The sequence below is a fragment of the Ambystoma mexicanum genome, chromosome 1p, assembly GCF_040938575.1.
Source record: "Ambystoma mexicanum isolate Mex_15411 chromosome 1p, UKY_AmexF1_1, whole genome shotgun sequence".
Lineage (NCBI taxonomy): Eukaryota > Metazoa > Chordata > Amphibia > Caudata > Ambystomatidae > Ambystoma > Ambystoma mexicanum.
Genome location: NC_090921.1, coordinates 519,785,813 through 519,804,576, shown reverse-complemented (window position 1 = coordinate 519,804,576; position 18,764 = coordinate 519,785,813). Strand labels below are relative to the sequence as shown.

Here is an 18,764-nt window from a genome sequence, read left to right as displayed (position 1 = left end):
ATGAGGGCCCAGATGCCTCAGGCCCGCCTTGCAAATGACCAATTTTCAGTAGCATGGCTTCATGCAATTAGAAACGGTCTCTGCCTAGAGTTGCCCACATTGATAGTGCAATAGCTCAGACTACATGCTCTGCCCACAAGTATCTGAGAGATTCATGAATTTGGACATGCCCATCTTGTGAATGGGCTTGGAGGTATTGCAAACACTATATGCAATATCACAAAATCTGTTTCCATCAGGCAAACGCATGAATTTAATCAATTATCCTGGTGGGTATATGAGATCAGTGATGTGGGTACCACTGGCAGCACTCTTGGCCACTTCCAGATTTAATTTGTGTGGACATTTGTATCAATATCATTTAATACCGGAAATCCAGCTGCAATAACTTCTGAATAGTCACTAGAAGACCTAGTGTTTGCGCACACCATCCCTCAGGCCAAATCCAGCACTGCCACCTACCTTCTTGGTCATCTGACCCATGATGCATGTGTCAGTTCAGGCTTTTGCTGCCACCTTTCTCACCCCATCTGGCTGACTCACATCCCGACAGCCCTTTCCACGCTCCACTCTCAGATACTCTATATTCTTGCTAGTGATGAGGATCCGATTGAAGCCCAAAGCAAAGTGCAACTTCTGGTATAACTGACCTCATCACCCTTAAGTGCAGGGTGGCTGAGAGGAAATCAGAGCTTCTTGCTCATCCTTTGACAAACTGGCCTGCCCCAAAGGCTATATCAGCTCTGTCTGCAAGAGCCCACATCCAAGCACGCGTCTTGGCATCTTAACTCGGCCGAACTAAAATCTGAAAGGTGCTGGCCAATCTTGCTGCAGTCTACCTCTCCCGTCTCCTCCCAGGACCTGCTTCGCATTTCATCTCTAAAACCCAGGACGCACTGTCGCTTGCTCCCTCTACCCCGGCCCTCCTGTGACCACCTCCCCTCCCTGGTTCTCAACATGATGAGGTTTCTAGACAAGTCTGAGCAATGAGTCATCAAAACAGGTTCTTCCAAAAGCATCCAGACCACATGGACTCTTCCTGCCCTGTCTGCAACCACTCTTCACCATTGGAGCCCCCCCCCAAGCACTCTTGTACACCCTCAAACCCTCAGCTGACTACTGCCCAGCTAACTATTGCCTGATCTCAATCACTCCTTTCTGGGCAAACTCCAGGGAAATCTGGCCATCTGCCAGCTTAATCTTCACACTGAATGTTGGTTGCCACCATCAGTCTGGCTCCAGAGCAGCCAGAAGCATGGAACGTGCTTTCCTGAACATTCATGAAGACCTGCTCTCCAGCCTAGATGCTTATCCCCTCTGTCCTCATCTTATTCGATCTCTTCTGCCTTGGACAACCATGCCATCTGCTCAATCATCTCAGTGATAACCTGGATGTCACTGATCTGGCCAACCTAATTCCTCTGACCCTCACAGGTCCAACTTTGGTCCTTCCTTTCCCACTCAGTACCTGTGGTGTTCCCCGGAGCTCTAGCCTCTCTCCCTGGCTGTTCAACCAATACCTGGCACCCCTCACCCACCTCTCTGTAACTTTCAGTGCTATGCAAATGACTACTCTTTAGGCTCCCCTCTGCCACCTCTTCCCTCATCTTGGGACTATTCAGGAGTGGTGTACAACCAACAATCTCTGCCTTAATGCCAGTAAGATGGATTCTCCTCATTGGCACACCTGCACCCTCCTTTCCTGCCACTCCCTGGCCAGCCTCTCGGACTGCAAGGCCAAGAACCATGGTCACCTTTCACACCACACTCTTTTCTCCTCAACTCAAAGTCTAAAAAAATAAAAATCAAACCACCAACTGCACCTCCTTGGAGGTACTCTTCCTTTCCTCTACTTCCCCCGGAAACTTACTGTCCTTTTGAAATTTCTCGAGTTGAGGCGACCTCCTGACTCAATGGCATGGCACTGAATGACTCCAAAACAGACCCATGCTTGCTGGCACTGCCAAGTGGACCCAAAAGCTATATTACATACACCATTGGATGCACCATCCCATCCACTCTGACATAGTCAGAACGTTTACCTAGCTGCAAAGCCATTACGGAGGCAAAATGGGATTCCGGTAACTCTTTCATCAGTAAAGGGGTAAGCTAAACTGCAGCTAATTCAGCACTGATGTGTGGTTGAAGGCATAGGCAGGAGAACGGCTTACTGGAAGGGCACTAAATATCAGGGAAATGTGACAGATAGTGTTCATAGGGAATGTGCTGATGGTTCAGGATTAATTGTCAGCTGCCCAATAACATTTTCGGAAACCCAAGCCTTTTAATGAAGCAAAGTGTCCCAAAAAAATCCATGGGAAGCCTGGGCTGGCAGCCTGGCATTGTTTACAAAAAAATGCTAGCACTCCACTGGCCTAATGTACAAAAGGATTTTAGCTTTCAAAACATTGACGCATGCAACTCATTCTCAAATCCTGTCATTACTCTGAATTACTATTCAATAGTTGTACTCTACCAATCCCATGTAATGAAAAGTCAGAGCACTGAGAATTGAGATCAGGTTTATTGGTTAAATGGCACTAACACATTGATGTTCATGCTGACAACCACACTGCACAAGATCCCGCCTTCAGGCTTCTGCTCAAAACCTCTCCCGCCCAAAAGAAACCATTAGTCTCCGCACCCACAAACTTCACAGGTAAAGTGGCCAAGTGTGCCCTTTGAACAAAGACTACCATGCCTCTTACCCACACCCCGCCAACTAATGTTCTGGCTTTAAGCGCATGTGTTAAGAGTCGCAAATAAATATGAACCAGGCGACTTAGTCGTGTGATCAAGTGGAAATGTTTTACTTGACGGCACCTTGCGTGCCCCCCAAAAATAATGTGCAACACAGAAAAACCTATAAGGCTGAATACCAATGTACTCGGGAAATCAAGTTGCTCCGCTTCAAATGCAAGGCAAATAGTTGTTGTAGTCTAACAATCTGCCGGCAGCTCCATGTTACGATGGCTACATTTTCAAGAGTCCAATGACCGTTTGTTTGGTTCAGTTGGTACTGAGAGGACTGCGTTGGTTCTACAATTTGTCCAGGAAGTTGTCAAGTGCTGGGATGCCTTCTTTGAGTCCCTTACGTTTTCGTGTCTCCGCAACAACCTGAGCAGGACGGCCAGAAGGATCAGAGGGATCACCAGGCAGAATTTGCCAGTGGTCAAACACGCACTGTGGGAAAGCTTGGCCACCTGTGTTGGATCTCAAGTCTGCTGTAAAACCTGTTTCAAAAGAAAAGTTGGAGTTGGTTAGGACCCTACTTTATTCCGAGGTGTACCGTCACAATTAGTCCATCCAGTACACAGTGAATTTGTATCTATACATGGTCATAAAACCTCATTAACCCTGCTCGTTAAACAAGCCACTTAAGGTGACATGGCTATTACAATTGACAAGAGCGCACAACTGAATTGGAGGACACAGTTTGGGCCTGAAAGCATTTGAGGATGTGCCATGCCTTAACTTGCCAAGTATGTTGCCAATTGCTTGTCAACTTGGAGCCTGCAACTAACACTGACTGAAATAAAAACTGGAGTACTGAAAATAACGATTGGACAGGTCAAAATGCTACCAATGCAAAGCGTTCACTGAGCAAAAGTCTGGGGACGTACTAGCACCAAATTTTGAGAGTGACAACGTGGATAAGTTCATCTAGCTAGATGTGGTATGACCATCTGTCAATGGCCAACTTATGCAAACCAGACTTCGAAATACCAGAAACTTACCAAAAGACTCATTTACAGGCAGGTAGGCCTTTACCACGAATATTGGTGTGCCCATAACCTGGGACTCCTCAAACACATGACCACGCTTCCTATTCAAGACACCATAGATTCCGCCGACCACCTGCTCCGGACACTACAACAGAAGATTGCGCATTTAACAGAGGTCTGGATAAATACCGAGTAAGCTATGTGAATAGTTGAGACTTACCTGAATCTCCACAAGGTAAATGGGCTCCATTAGTCTTGGCTGAGCAGTCAGGACACAAGCATACAGGCACCGCCGGGCTGTAGGGATAATCTGTCCACCACCTCTGTGGATAGCATCAGTGTGCAGGGTCACATCATGGACATCGAAGCGAACTGCACGCATGTTTTCCTCACAGAGAGCACCCTTAAAATAAAAGTAAGGAAGTCAAACCTCCCCAACACTCAAGGACGAGAAGGCAAACATTGGGCTCCAACGGCTATTGCAACTGGTTACATCGAAGCTTAAACCTTAACCTATGCAGAAGAAACAATTCCATAAAAGCGAGGTCAATGGAAGTTCTTTAGCATTTCAGCTGCAATTATCACACTTAAAAGCATTACATATTTAGTTAGTGCTGCGTATCGCGGTACCCAAGCCATGCATTAGCATGGGAAAGCCAAGGAAATATTTTTCAGAACACTACAGGGTGCCCTTTACAGCCATAGCATAAACCAAGTTAACCATTAACCAAGTTGCCTACCTCTTTGGTAGCCCACTGGAAGCCAGCTACAACGCTGTCCTTAATTTCATTCAAGTACTGAACTCCTTTGGTAATGTCAGTAAGCATGTTGGGCCCTGTGCCATCAGGACCAAAGCACCAAATCTTACGTGCTTCAGTGACATCCCACTCATACTTTTCTGCTAAGTAGCGGGCGCGAGTCTTCAGCTCCTGGCGTGCAGCAACTTCCCCTTTATCAATATCCTCAGCCAAACCATCCTGGAAGGGACGGGCCTTCATATACAGACGGTTGTGCTTGTTAGGAGACTTGGAAAGGCAGAGTACACTAGATTCTTCAGCAACCGTCTCTCGGTAAGACACAACGGGGTCCGATTTCTGCAAAAATCACTTGTTAGTCAACCATATAAGTAAGTGAAACAAAATAGTTGTGTACAACATTAGTTAATGGGCTTACCTTTATGGGAATGCATGCATGATCTTCCTCCAAATCCTTCAAACAGATTTCCAAATGCAATTCTCCAGCACCAGCAATGATGTGTTCCCCGGATTCTTCAATTATGCACTGAAAAATTCCAAGACAACGTCATAAATAGCAGCATCCACAATTGAGACTTACAATTAGTTATGCCTGCATTCAATTTACCATACAATCATTCTCGATTAGCTGTGAAGATACATGTACGAGTCCATAAACAAAATCCAGCACCACCATTTCATTTAGGCCATGCACCCAGTATGCCTATGATCGTTGCAGGCAACTTTATCACATACCCTACTCCTACTCACCCATGCCCAGAGGAGCCTCGCAATCTAGACAATAGCCACATTAGCCAACTTTTAATTACAAATAAATTGGACCAGAAAACTGCTCAAGCACAGATGCGCTCCTGTTCATAGCCAAGATATGCCGTGTTTGGACGTGTGGGGCTGGGGACGCATTGTAACTGATAAAGCACCATCCCTCCAAAATTCATTATGCTGCGGTATGACAAAGTTGGATGACCCTTGAGACAAGGACCGTTCCTTAGTGTCAGTACTATGTTAATTAGGTGAACGCAGCTTCTTGCATCCTCTTGTTGGTATATGCTTGGATTGCTATGACAAATGCTTGGCACTGAAAATGCCCAGTGTAAGGTGGATTCAATTTGTAAATAAAGTTGTATGGAGGGCCATTGTTCGAGATACAAATACTTGTTTGCACAGCAGTATGTAATGAGTACATTGACTTCTAAGCAAGGTGTAGCCAATATGGCATATGTGCAGAGTAGTGGCATTTCACTAGTAAAGTAAATAGACCCGGGCATTGATAGTCGAATTAACTAAGCAGTTTCAGGTCTAGGGGGGGGGGGGGGGGGGTCAGCATTAAGGCAAATCAGCCATCCCTACCTTACAGAATGTTGCCAACTCTGCATGTGCAGTCAGGCTGGCAGGTTAGTTCATGCAAAGTGTGTGGTTACCATTCAATCTCAGAAGCAACATTATCAATGAATTGAGGCAGGGTGGCATCAAGACTGGAATACCCTGTAATCACCTGCACATGAAAGCCACAGGCCAATATCTGTTATGTTGGCCATTTGTAAAGTTACCTGGTTCCCTCAAACCTTCCAATAACCCAACTATAATCCGCTGCACCATTCGAAACATGCGACGTGGTGTGCCTCCAACTGAATGCTCCTTACCGCTTTCCTAATGCCTTAACTTCAGGAAAGAAGGTATATTCTCAGGTGTGCTGCCAACTGCATCCACCATTTTTACTGCTTTTTTGTGCTTACTGGCCAAGTCGGATCTATAGGCGTGCTTTAACTGCATTCACCATATTTTACTGTTTTCTAGTTCAATTTGTAAATGGTGAATCTGAGCAGGGCTACTGTGCTCAGCTTGCCCGTCTGGTGCTATTCTATTGTTGCATAGTTTCTCCTATGCATGCTACACCCAGATTTCCCCTTTTTTCTCGTCTCTGCCCACCACAATGCTCTCCCTGATCTATTCTAATTGCTCCCCATCACCCATCCTCCCCCTGAAGTCTGGAAAGAAACAAAAGGCACCAAGACTAAATACCAGTCTGCCCATTCCAGACACCTACATCAATGCTTCAGACAGACTTTCACGACATGCTCTTTGCTGGTCCTTCAGACCCACAGCCTTTCGTCTACCCATTTCATGGCACCAGATGGGAAGTGCTCTTGGCCCGCTTTGCATCATCCAAATGCACCATTAAGGTCCATTACAGTGGCACTATCATGGCCCAGGGCTCAGCCCAACCTCCTTGACAGGGGTTTTCCTTTGGCTCTGCAACTTCCACCCTCGCCACCATCCTACATCCCTCATCCCCTGTGGTGGCACCCCCCTCCCCCCCAGCAAATCTTTTAAAGGGGTAACCAGCTACACCAACTAACCTCAAATCTCGCTCTATCACACTTATCTGTCACCTCCTTGACGACAACACCAAGACAAAGTTTAAGGCCAGCACCGACACAACTTTTGACAGGGCTACGAGATACTGTCCAAATCCATGCCCTGAGCCTGGTGGCAGAGGAGCTGGCTGCTTTGTTAGGGAGAATTCCCATTTCTATGCCAATTCGCTTTTTAGGACTTTTAATTTTAACCTGCGAGTGAGCCCTTTCACTCATAGGTTTTGACCTGGTTTGGATTGCGTTTCCTTTTTTAGAGTCTTGACAAAATCAATTGGCATCTACTTGCCCCACATCCTACCTACTGACATTTATGTTACCCCCCCACTCACTACATCAAGCCAGTATGATTGCTCAGCGTGTTGAGCACTTGTTGCTGCGATCCGAGTGATCTGCAGGTCGCAGGTTCAAATCCCAGCGAGGCCAACTCAGCCTCTCATCCTTCTGAGGTTGATAAATGAGTACCAATTTCAGTTTGGTGATGTAAATAAGTGCTGTAAAACGCTTTGGATTAAGTCGCTATTTATATAACACATCATAATGGCTGGTGGCAGTGGATTCATTTTCCTACCATTGTTATTTTCTACTGCAGGCTGAATGAACTCAGCTGCAGTATAGCACCCATGGGCAATTTTCCGAATGGCCCGTCATTCTGCCATTTTGTTTGCGAGGTCTTGGCTTTCACTACACGCAGCAAGCCAGGTTTGAGCCCTTGGTTAGTTTTGCCTTTGGCAGGTTTCAGTACTGAACCCCACCTCTGGCTCCAGTGTGTCTGGAAGGGCAGAATTGAAGTAGGTTCCCAAACTCCCCAGTCCTTGGTCTTTAGGAATGCATTCAGGCATTCCTAATAGGCTGTGTCCTTTCAGTAGGGCCACCCTGCTGTTTGACAGCTAGGTTGTGCATGAAAGGGAGAAACCCACTTAAAAGGGTTTTCAGACTATAAGACAGTCAACCACTGGGATCAACCCAAAGAAACTGGCCAAAGCTTGCTGCATCCTCCTGGACCTTTGAATTGCTTGGTGAAGCCATGCTGCTGTGCTGAAACTCGTTTTTCAGAACGACAAGAGAAGCTCCGGAAATTAGTGGGACCAACTAGCCACGAGATGAACTCCACTGGACCATCTCCCCTGTCTACCTGTACTTTTTGCTGCAGTGGCAACAGAGTGCCAGGCTGGAGTCAAGAATGGTGGTAGAGTGCAATGCCTGACCTGGCCAAAGCTTCAGGAGTCCAAGGACCCACCAGAGTCAGAGTGCCCACCACCAGAGTGCAGGAAGCCCCAAACGGTAGCCAAGATCCGCAATGCTTTTTATCGATCGCTGGAACCGTGAAGTCCTCCCTCTTGTCCCCAAGGAAACCAGGATCTGCATGACTGCAACCAGATAAGCCAGCTTGAGCTGAACTTCTAACCAAAGGTACTGTTCTGACTTGGGGTACTTACCTCAGGGTCTTTAGCTACTGCAAGTCTCATCTGAGCTATTTTGCTAGAGTGGAGTTCAGCTCTACTTTTCACAAGTGTCAACAGCTACAGTGATTTTGCGCAACTTTGCCATCCAAGAAGTGCCTCAGCTGACTGTGCTTCAAGTTACTTTGGCTGTCCAGGCTCCCTGCAGACTCTTCTGGTCTATTTGACCTTGATATTTACTGTCCCTCATAGGTGATCTTCATTTAACTATTATTGCTGGGAAAGGTTTTTATCTAGACTTCATGGGAAGATTTAAGTGCTCGCATGCGCCAAGAACCTGTTCAACCCTTTTCCCACCTCCTACAAACCCCAGAATCTACTAGTGATATATATGCCATTATTGTCCTAGTTAATGAAGTCACCTCACGGTGTAGGTGTTTAAGGAAGCATCTCCAAAGAGCATCTGCTAGCTTTGTGTTGATTCTGGAAAAGGTTAAGTATTTGTACTTTCTTCCTCCAAGAATGGTCAGAGCCATCCTCTTGCCTGCTCCCCACAAACGCATCTTCCTTGGGGACTTATCCCTCTAGACTCTCCAGATATGGCTACTGTAGTCTTTTGTAACAGTTTCACCTCACTATCCTTTCCTCTGGTCCAAACCACTTTGCCACACACCTTGGATACCCTCATTAGCAGAAACTCTCGAAACTACCTCCTCCTGGTCGGACCACCCTCTTCCCACCTGGACCTCCTGTCCCCAATTATGTCTCCACCCACACCACCAGTCTCCTCTGCCATTCAACTGGTGAAGGGTGTCAGTGGCTTATTTTGCCCCTTCATTAATACCTCCCTCGACTGCTCTAGCTAAGCTCCATCTACCCACCCTGGACATCCTTGGCCCAGTCATGAGGATCCACATGAAGCATGCCTTCAAAGGTAACTTAGTCCGACTGAAGCTTTGAAACCTGCAGAGCATAAGTGGCAGCCTAGCTCATCCTCTGAAACTGGCCTGCTGCCTACTCACCCAAAGGAAATATTGTCTTGCCATCTGAAGAGAGGGCATGTCCAAGCTTGTATCTCTGGCACCACCAACACTGCTGAACTCCTTAAAATATTTAAGAAACTTGCCAATCCTACTGGAATACATGTGATTGCACCGCCCACAATGGCAATTAAATTATGATGGTGTGTTGATCACAGATCAGTGCCCTGCACTGAACTGGTGCTGCAGGGTCCTTTAGATTCTCCCAACCCCAACCCCCCTCACCCCCAAGTGAGACCTGGTACCATCAGAGGCTTACAGGGGTCAGACCACCTTGCTGCCTTGGACCCCCTCCTGCACTTAGCACCTCCTCATGCACTTGCATGATGTGATTGTCAGTTTGTGTTGGCTACTTGTTTCTTTCCCACACATGCGTCTTGTGGCGCGTGGAAACATTTGCGCATTTAGGCCCCATATAAATGCCCAATAAATACAATGTCAAACAGAGCTTGCTTCTTGGCATTAAATTAGGTTTACTACAACTCGCAAAAAAAAAAAAGGTCTGAAATCCATTAGTTCACCAGGGTAAAGACGGTCAGTTTAGTCCGAGAGCCTAAAAACAGAACCCAGCGCAGCATAACGAACGGCTGTCAGAAGCAAAAGCTCACAGTACATTTGAAGCAGCAAAAGAATTAGGAAGTGCAGTGACCGAAGACAGCAACCGCTGGTGGCACAAAAGGAGCCAACTTGTTTAATTGTAATATGGTCACTAGGCATAAGCAAAGAGCGCCAGCAACTCGAATATTCAACTGCAAAACATTCGATGTGTACAGTTAATACCAGCAAGTAAAATAGTTTTGGCTAGGCATCCAACACTGCAATATTTGAACCCCAACTCCTACAATGCCAATGCAGCTAAACCATATCAAAAGAGCGAGGAACCTGCTCCCAAAAAATGTAGCTAGCTAAACCCCATGTAGACTGGAAAACCTCACCTGCACCATAGGGTCAGACTTTGCTAGTCGCTTCAGACCTTCTACCAGCTTGGGCAGGTCAGCAGGATTCTTTGCCTCCACAGCCACACGCACCACAGGACTCACGCTGAACTTCATTACTCTCAAGTTGTGGGCATGTTCAAAGGTGGTGATGGTACCAGTTTTCACCAGGAACTGATCAACACCAACCAGTCCCACAATGTTACCACAAGGCACATCTTCGATGGGCTCCACATAACGTCCCATCATGAGAATGGTTCTGAGGCAGAAAATGGCACGTGAGTAGAGGCAAACACCTATCTTAAGCAACACAAGTATGCTGGAACAATTTTAGATACTAGCATGGAAAACTGGTTGCTCCTAGTTTGAGTCCATCTGCACATTGCTTAAAAAAATATATAGTACGTCGTGTAAGACCCCGCAAAACCTAGAAGCGCTGCCAGCCAACCTGCTGGAGTACGCCCAGGGTGAAGACAGGTCAGATTATTATACGACAATCTAAAATCACATTACCCACAACTAAAGGTAACATGAGGAACAGTTGTCGGCCATAAATGCTAAGCGCTACACTGCATGCAATCAGTAAACCGCTAGATGGTGCCTTAACTGACAAACCAAGAACAGGTGTCCATTTAACTGCACGAGATAAGGAATGATTGTGCAAGTTAAACTGTATGCAGTTTATCACCAGATGCACAAGACCACCGTTAAGGGGGACCCTCCCAATACACACCTCTGAATAGGCTTGAGGTACAAGTCTTCCTTCTTGCCAGGCGTATAGTTTGGTCCCATGATTCTAACCTTCAAGCCAGTTGACACCACACCAGAGAACACACGCCCAAAAGCATAGAAGCGGCCCTTGTCAGTTGTGGGGACCATTTTCGAGATGTACATCATCAGAGGGCCTTTTGGATCACAGTTCTTTATGCCTAAAAAATAGACACAAGTGAGCAGCTACACTTGGCATCTGCCACCAGGCATTCCAGTGTTTGAACCCAGTGCTACACATCCAGCTGGCAATACTAGCAACCAACCACTTACCCATTGCAGCCTCATCGTCAGGAGGTCCCTCGTACAAGAGTTCACAACGATACTTCTGAGCAGTAACAGGAGAAGGCAAGTGAATAGTGATCATTTGAAGTAGGGCTTCCCCAGCTGGCAACCAACGCCTCATTACAGCCTAAAACAGAAAAACATGTTAACCACAAAAAACCTCCTTTTACAGGAAAGGTTACTAACGGCACTAAGAAAAAGATAGCTTTGTGCATTTGTGCCCACCAAAAACGAGTGCCACCCAAGAGTAAAAAAAATCATGTATGTACCTTAAGCAGCTGTTTGCCTTCCTTTTCCTTGTCTTCACTGTCAAGCTTGACGTCCAGTTTCTCTAACAGTTTAGCAGTCTCATCTTTCTTGAAATTCATGATGGCATCAAATACCTCGAGAGAAAAACTAGTAATTATAACCCTTTTTTCTGCACCGACTGCCAATTTCACAAGATGCAAATGCAACATGTATCAGTTTAAGTTAGGTGTCAGACAAATTTTCTCTTCAGCAATTCTCAGGTCAAAGTGAAGAAGTTTTCGTCATCACAACCATAAGCTATAAACAGAATTAGACGAAACGCCACGATAACACTGAAAAGCAGACATTGGCTAAAATGATCCACACCTTGAAGATTGGGTCGAGGATCAGCTGACAGAAGGTCCTTGGTAGCTTCTTTCCTTCAGGACTGGTAGCAGACTTGCTGAACTTGCCATTTGCAGGATCAAAAAACCTATAAAGAAAATCAATTGTGTCAATCATCAACCATGGGTGGAGACAAACACCCCGGAATGTAAAGTATGGTGCACCAAAAACTTGTGTAAATTTGTAGTTAATTTCTCTAGTGCCAAAATAATAAGGTAGAGGGGAAATTATTCTTACGGCAGTGATCAAAGAAAGAGGAAACAGCAAAACTAGGACGCCGAGGGGGGCAATGGATAGATCCAAGTGAGACAAGAATCAAAGGAGACTAGCAGAAGAGTGTCAAGCCAAGCACAAAATGCATAGAAAACATGTATCAAAGGAGTGCGTGAAAAGGATCGGGGAAACGGACTTGTGGGGAGGTACACAGAAAAGGTGGATAGATCCGATTAGCAAGTTGAGTTGGTTAACAGTGAGACGAGTGTACAGCAGAAGGCGAGGAAAAGTGTTGCATAGTAAAACTGACGAGCCTTGCGAATATTTAGAGATGTGACCAGAGCACGGAGTAATGAGGCAGAGGAAAAGTGGAGGATGGGGAACATCTGGACAGGAGATGGTGAAAAGAAAGATCTTAAAATACGCAGAAGACAGAATCCGAAAGGAGATACTTGGCGGTAGTATAAAGAAACTGACTAGGACAGAGCCTGGATATACAAGAAAAGGGAGGATTGACCAAGCGAGACCAGAAACAGCCAATCCAGAACAAATCCCTAACGCAAGTCCAATAGTATGGAGAAAGCTTACAAGTAGTGCGCCTTGAGAAGGTAGAAACTGCAAAGAGCAGTCGGTGGAATCCCGACCGACAGGGAGGGAGAAATGCATTTGCATTGATCTGAACAGAAATCCCAGAGTAGAGAATGCACTCCAGCAGCTTTAAAAAGGTAACTGGGAGAGAATGAGGATGGTTTCTGGAGTAGGCAAGATGGTATAGTGTTATGGTAATTAGAAAGTAAATCAGGAGGAAGGGGATACAAATTAGTAGGATGGGCTGTGACAAAGTGGATACGTCAAATCGAGATAGTGGGCATTGAATGCAGTTATTGGAGAAAGAGTAGCTGTGTCAGTGTGTCAAGTGATGAGGATGTGAAGACAGAATTACCAGACTGAAGTAGTGTTTAGCACAAAGTAATGAATCATGAGCAGTGTTAAGGGAGAAAAGCAAGGCATGCTCAGATGAAGTGGGCTTTCAGAAGCTCGGGGGCAGAATTCGGCATTTCAAGCCCTTCTGCTCACACCACAGGTTTCAGGAGGTAAGCTCCATTGCCGACAGCTTGTGTTGGCCTATATGTGCTTGGGCACCATTTTAGAACAGAGTCCCCTGTCCCTAAAATGATCTGCAGCCACTTCCAGGTAAGATGTGGCCACAGCCGGTTGAACATTGGTGTTACCACGGCTTTAACCCTTGCTGCGTGTTGGACAATTAGCTGCTCGAGTCTAGCTGTGGCGTTACATTTAAGTTGCGAGTGTACAACCGTTATACTTCCTGCATGTCAGCTACATACAATTACAGCCTCGGTTATATGTAGCTGCATTTTCGAGTAGTCACAGACACTACAGTGCAGGAATGATAAGTGACACTTTGATGGGCCAGTCCACACAGCATGTACCCCTAGTCCCTTAGAGATCCAATGCTGGTTAGTTGCGATCCGGTAAGCTTATTCACATAAGCCCTAGAGGGCTACAAAATTACGAGCAGACTTGGTGTGCTTGTGACATAATTGCATTCTTATTACAACCCAACCTGCCCCAGACATGCCAACACTCCGCTCCCCCACAGTATTTTGGCATGCCCAAAATATAAGTTAATAAGCAACGAACATTAACCCTGACGCATGGTCTCTGCGTACTTGCATCTCAACTGCTACATGCTCAGCTTTACCAATTTGCTCCACCCAACCTTCCCTAACCCTACCCATCACATTAAAAATAAGGTGCACGAAAAGATTGTAACAAAGCTTGCATGTATCACGTACCATCTACAAACTTATTTAGACAGCTAGCTAAGTGTCTAGCACGGAGGGTCTCTAGTGCTAGAGTGAGGCAGTAAAAATGCAGTACAGGATTGTGGTACCATGGGTGCTCGCTCTAGATGAGCTACGGGTAAAGAGGTAGGTAAGCTCAATTAAGCATAGGGAAGGGTGTGCAAAGGGATGTATGTGCCAATTGAGTTATTTGGGTAGACTGAAAATCGGGTGGTATCCTGGAAAGGTGCGGGGGGGTGCCTACATATGGGTGAAAGTGGGTGTAGTGGTTACAAGGGGAAGACTCATTGAGCCCGGTTCAACAAGGTGGTCTGGAGGTAGTAAAGTATGCCGTCAGTGAGGTATACCAGTAGAGAACATTGACAGTTTTATGCCACGAGATAGGAATACACATTGAGCGCAGGGGTGAGGTTATATGTAACGGTAATACGGGCGGTGGTATGGCTGGCTCTGGAATTTGATTAGGAGACCCCCTGTAGACTAGGAACTGATATTACATCAGTGGTATGTACACCTACCTGTGTATGCATCCAACCAGGAGGGAACTCTTGCCCCCCCACTCTCCAATAGCCTACACAACTGTCGAAAACCAAGAGTGCAGATAGATCACGCCAGTAAGTATTTCAAACTCAACCGCCCAGGCTGGTTGCGCTAGGGCAGTAAGCCATGCGCATACGGTAATGTGTTGCTTCTCTACAATGGAACTCACCTGTCGCCCCAAAGCTTCTTCATCATGTCTTCTACTTTCTTAGCTCGTTCAGGAGCCCCCAGTTGGGCCTCACCCTTAGCCGAAAACTTTGTAACATACATCTCAGCAAACTGCTTCAAGGTGAAAGCCCATCCATGCAGACCAGAACCAAAGCCAACGGTACCAAGGACTGGATCAATCTAAAACAAGTGGGGCAAGTTTACTGCCAATGTACAAAGTATGACAATTACGGATCAAAGTGTCAAGGCTTTAAAACTGGGAAAATGTAGACCATGATTCATTTGGAAGCCATCCAATAGGCTTCAAAATGTGTCTAACCACAAATATATTCCTCCATTAAGACAAAGGCATAAATGACTTCGACTACACAATTACATTAACGATTTGGTTTATAAAATTCTAATAGCGCCATTTGATTGACACTAGATTAAGCCAGGTCAAACGATGGGAAGCTGGCGGCGATAGGGTGAGGGAGGGCAGGGACCAGGACACTGGTCACCAATTCCAGAAACTGATATTAGCAGAAGAGGGGGAAGGCAAGAAGGTGAATTAAAGTATCTTCAGGAGCTTCTGGAATTTTAGGATAACGGGCTCAAGAGGAGAAAGGGTGAGGCTGTTCCATAAGAGGGAGCCAGCTGAGGAAATATCAGCCACCAGCCCTCTGTTTGAAACGGGTGCTGTGAGGACTGTAGAGATCGACAAGCAGAGCATTTATAAGAACACGTTGTAATGGCACTTGGGTTATTATAATATAAACGCCTGTTGATCCAAAAGGGGCTTCCTGTCCAATTTATAAATGCTTAGAAATAGTTCAATGTCAAGTAATGGGATATTTATAGACGCTCTGCTCCCCCTCACCTTCGTTGCCGCATTAGCCACTTAAGCATTTATTTATGATCTAATTGCCTTGATTAAAGCCCAAAGGGAAAACTTTTGCCCATGCAGTTGGTACATTTACTGTATTACTAACGTTTCATCGTGATTTCTTTCGTGAACATAATTTAAACTTTAAGCAGTCGTGAAAAAAATGTGACTAGCACTGTAGCGGCACACGGATTGTATAGTTCATTTTGGCTCTTGTTGAGGCCCAACTTCCTGGAATAGTATATTTTCTCTTATACAGTGATACAGCCTTCCTTCCAAGTACTGAACAACAGTTTGCTACATATCCATCACGATTTACCCTGGCATAAAACAGCTTTGGCTCCACCACACACTAGTGTGCAGACCACTGAGCGGAATTACATAACAGATATAGAAGCGGAATTACGAACATGGCATTAAATAGACTATATAGTGCATATTATACTAGAGTTCAGGTGCCGAAAATGTACTCTAGCAATATAGGTTAAACACAAGGCAATGTTACGCACCATGATGTTGCCCATGGGGCCAGACTCTCCCTCTCCGTATGTGGAAATGATTACGTTGACGTTCTCCACAATACGTTGAAAGGTCTGGTATAGCTCTTCTGGTTTTAACTGGAGCTCTAGCAGAGCACGGTCCATTTTATTCATCATCAATACTGGACGAATTCTCTCTGCAATGGCCTGACGTAGCACCGTTTCAGTCTGTACACAGACGCCTGAAACAGACACCAGACGTTCAGGAAAACTGAAAAACAGAAGACTTACACCAACCACAGCACCGCACGGTAATCCTTACCAGATACACAGTCCACAACCACCAGAGCACCATCTGTGACACGAAGAGCAGCCGTTACTTCAGAGGAAAAGTCAACGTGGCCAGGGGAGTCGATCAAATTGATGAGAAAGCCAGTACCATCTTTACTCTGCTTAATGAAAGCCAAGTCCTGCTCCGATAGGGCATAAAACAAGGAAATGGCACTGGAAAAACGAGAGTTGATTAGTAAAAGAGACAAACTCCAATAGAAGGCATGGTAAACTAGTCGAGTGGAATTTGACTACAGATGCATATACAAACAATTCTGCCCGTGGCGTTAGTTTTAAAGTTACACCGTCTGCGGCATAACTTAATATCGCCCAAAACACGAAAATATGGAGCGCAAGCCATGTAGTAACTGAAAGAACCACTGGCGGGACCGCTATTCAGTGCCCACAAAGCCAGTCAATTTGACAACAGTGTAATAAAATCAGTTTATAACGGGAGGTTAGGGATTCTCGAAAGCAAGATAATTAGGGTACATCTCACTCGAATTCAGAGATAAAGGAGCCAATAACTTACGTTGATTTGATGGTAATACATCTTTCTTGCTCGTCCTTTCTTGTATCAGTGAAACGAGTCTCCCCTGCCCTGGAGGAGGCAATGATCCCAGCTTTGCTGACCAGCGAGTCGGTGAGAGTAGACTTCCCATGGTCCACGTGTGCAATTACCGACATGTTACGGATGTTAGCCTTCTTGTCCATGATGGCGCGGATCTGATCTACGGTGAAGTTCACCTAAAAGAAAAAAGTTAGTATTGCTTTTTTAAAATTGTGATAATCAATACCCCCACCCCTATGCTTTCAACTTCAAGCCCTATAAACCACCATCGCCAAGTTACAAAAGTCTGAGTTTCGCCGCCTTTGTTGCCACACAAAATCAACCAGACAAACTGCATCAACTACTCCACTATACAAATTTAAGGGATTATGATAGTCTACCATATTAAACGGCAATGCGTGCCGTGTTCCTCAACACGGAATGCTTTTTCAGTACTATGAAGCAATCGCGGGTATGTAGATACCGACAGTGGAGTGACGTCATCGGCAACTCTGCACACCTGGTTGCATGACTGATGTTGCGGGGTTGTATCGATTATGACCGGAGTATGATCGACATAATCGGACCAGACATGAGTGTCGGTACCAATTCCTCCCCCGCGCTCTGCAGCAGTGACGGTCCAGCCCCGCCCTATGCTGCAGGTCACTGTCGGCGATGACGCAGCACCTTCAGCTGCGCCTGCTAGTACCCAGAGCCCGCAATGGGCCAGAAGCCCGCCAGTAAGACCATCTACCCCTTAGATAAGTGTCCAGGCGGAAGTCATCCCAAAACCGGTTAAACTGCGGTCCGCTATGGTACCCCTTAGGCTAGGCCGCGCTCCCATTTTATTCATCCCGGTGCGCAACGGGGGCTTTCTTCAGAGGAATTATCGGTATTCCCGGCCATTACGGCGTTCGTCTCTTTTTCCTCTGGCCCATCTTTTGTTTTTCCTTTGGTAGATGCTACCGTCGGCCTCCCACTCGGCACGAAATTGAGCCCGCACACAGGCTGATCGGCAGGAATCTCGAAATATCCCTCGCAGTGAGTGACCGAGGACTCGGTGAAGAGATGGACGCCAACGGCGGCTTCCCCCAACTCACCATTTTGGCGGATGTCGGTGGATTCTCCTCAGATCGGGAACGGAGAAAGGCGGCAGTTCAGGCCTGCCTTGCTCGCGGGACAGACAGGCGGAAGAGACCGCTGACGTCAACACGCTCGTATTTTATAGGACGACACCGGCTTGATCACGTGAGGCCGTACGCAGGTGCACTGGGACGTTCGTGGATGGCGCTCTGCCCTCTGCAGTGTTCTCAATGGTCAATTCGTGTACGTTCTTAAAGTTACAGTGTTCCTTTTTCTGAGGTATACGTGTTGTACTTGGTTATGTTGGTCCCAGTTATGTGCAGTCACATACTGATTACGTCACGTTCTGGCAGAGATCTAGACCCGCATCCTGGCGCCGCCTCTCTACAGCTGACACAACCTCGGACCTGATAATGGCCACGTTGGTTAGGCTTTGACGAAGACGAAGAGTTGCTTAGCTATATCGATTAGCAGTTTGATCATAGTTGTCAGCAGATTCTATGTCAAGACTTGGAGGCTCAGATTATGCTCTCTTCTCTTTACTTCTCTAGCAACAAAGTATAAACAAACAATTATGATAAACAATGTAACATAAAAACTACAAATCCCAAAAACTGCAGCGAATTCGTAGTTCGTTTTTCACAAGTCCACAAAACCCATGTGACCTTTCCAGTCCAATCATATTTCACTTTCTCCCTATAAACACTGCATAATCCACAGTCCTTTCTATTTCTTTGCTGTTTAAGCAGCTCAGATAAGTACATTCTTATTTTATAACGTTTGAGTAGTGT

At 46.0% G+C, this 18,764-nt stretch overlaps 1 protein-coding gene and 2 non-coding genes across 3 annotated transcripts; all 3 read right to left on the bottom strand.

Moving 5' to 3' along the window:
* Window positions 1-2,505: 2,505 nt before the first annotated feature.
* On the bottom strand, window positions 2,506-18,292 carry EEF2 (eukaryotic translation elongation factor 2). The gene is made up of 15 exons (XM_069649400.1): window positions 17,991-18,292; window positions 16,873-17,087; window positions 16,333-16,514; window positions 16,041-16,252; window positions 14,668-14,846; window positions 11,902-12,007; window positions 11,556-11,669; window positions 11,275-11,413; window positions 10,967-11,162; window positions 10,234-10,492; window positions 4,899-5,006; window positions 4,466-4,819; window positions 3,946-4,128; window positions 3,738-3,870; window positions 2,506-3,233 (listed from the first exon to the last, which is right to left on the bottom strand). The coding sequence occupies exons 1-15, from the start codon at window positions 17,991-17,993 to the stop codon at window positions 3,040-3,042; spliced, it is 2,577 nt and encodes an 858-aa protein (XP_069505501.1). The 5' UTR covers window positions 17,994-18,292; the 3' UTR covers window positions 2,506-3,039.
* On the bottom strand, window positions 10,640-10,780 carry LOC138461778 (small nucleolar RNA SNORA79). The gene has a single exon (XR_011264389.1). It is a non-coding gene; the product is annotated as a small nucleolar RNA SNORA79 (small nucleolar RNA).
* Window positions 11,763-11,827, bottom strand: LOC138461756 (small nucleolar RNA SNORD37). The gene has a single exon (XR_011264367.1). It is a non-coding gene; the product is annotated as a small nucleolar RNA SNORD37 (small nucleolar RNA).
* Window positions 18,293-18,764: the final 472 nt, after the last annotated feature.

Excerpts from the sequence above, each read along its gene's own strand:
- EEF2 (XM_069649400.1), bottom strand. Across the intron at positions 11,670-11,901 it reads TCCTCGACCCAATCTTCAAG|GTATTTGATGCCATCATGAA; the intron begins GTGTGGATCATT and ends TTTTCTCTCGAG. Across the intron at positions 4,129-4,465 it reads TCCAGTGGGCTACCAAAGAG|GGTGCTCTCTGTGAGGAAAA; the intron begins GTAGGCAACTTG and ends TTTTATTTTAAG.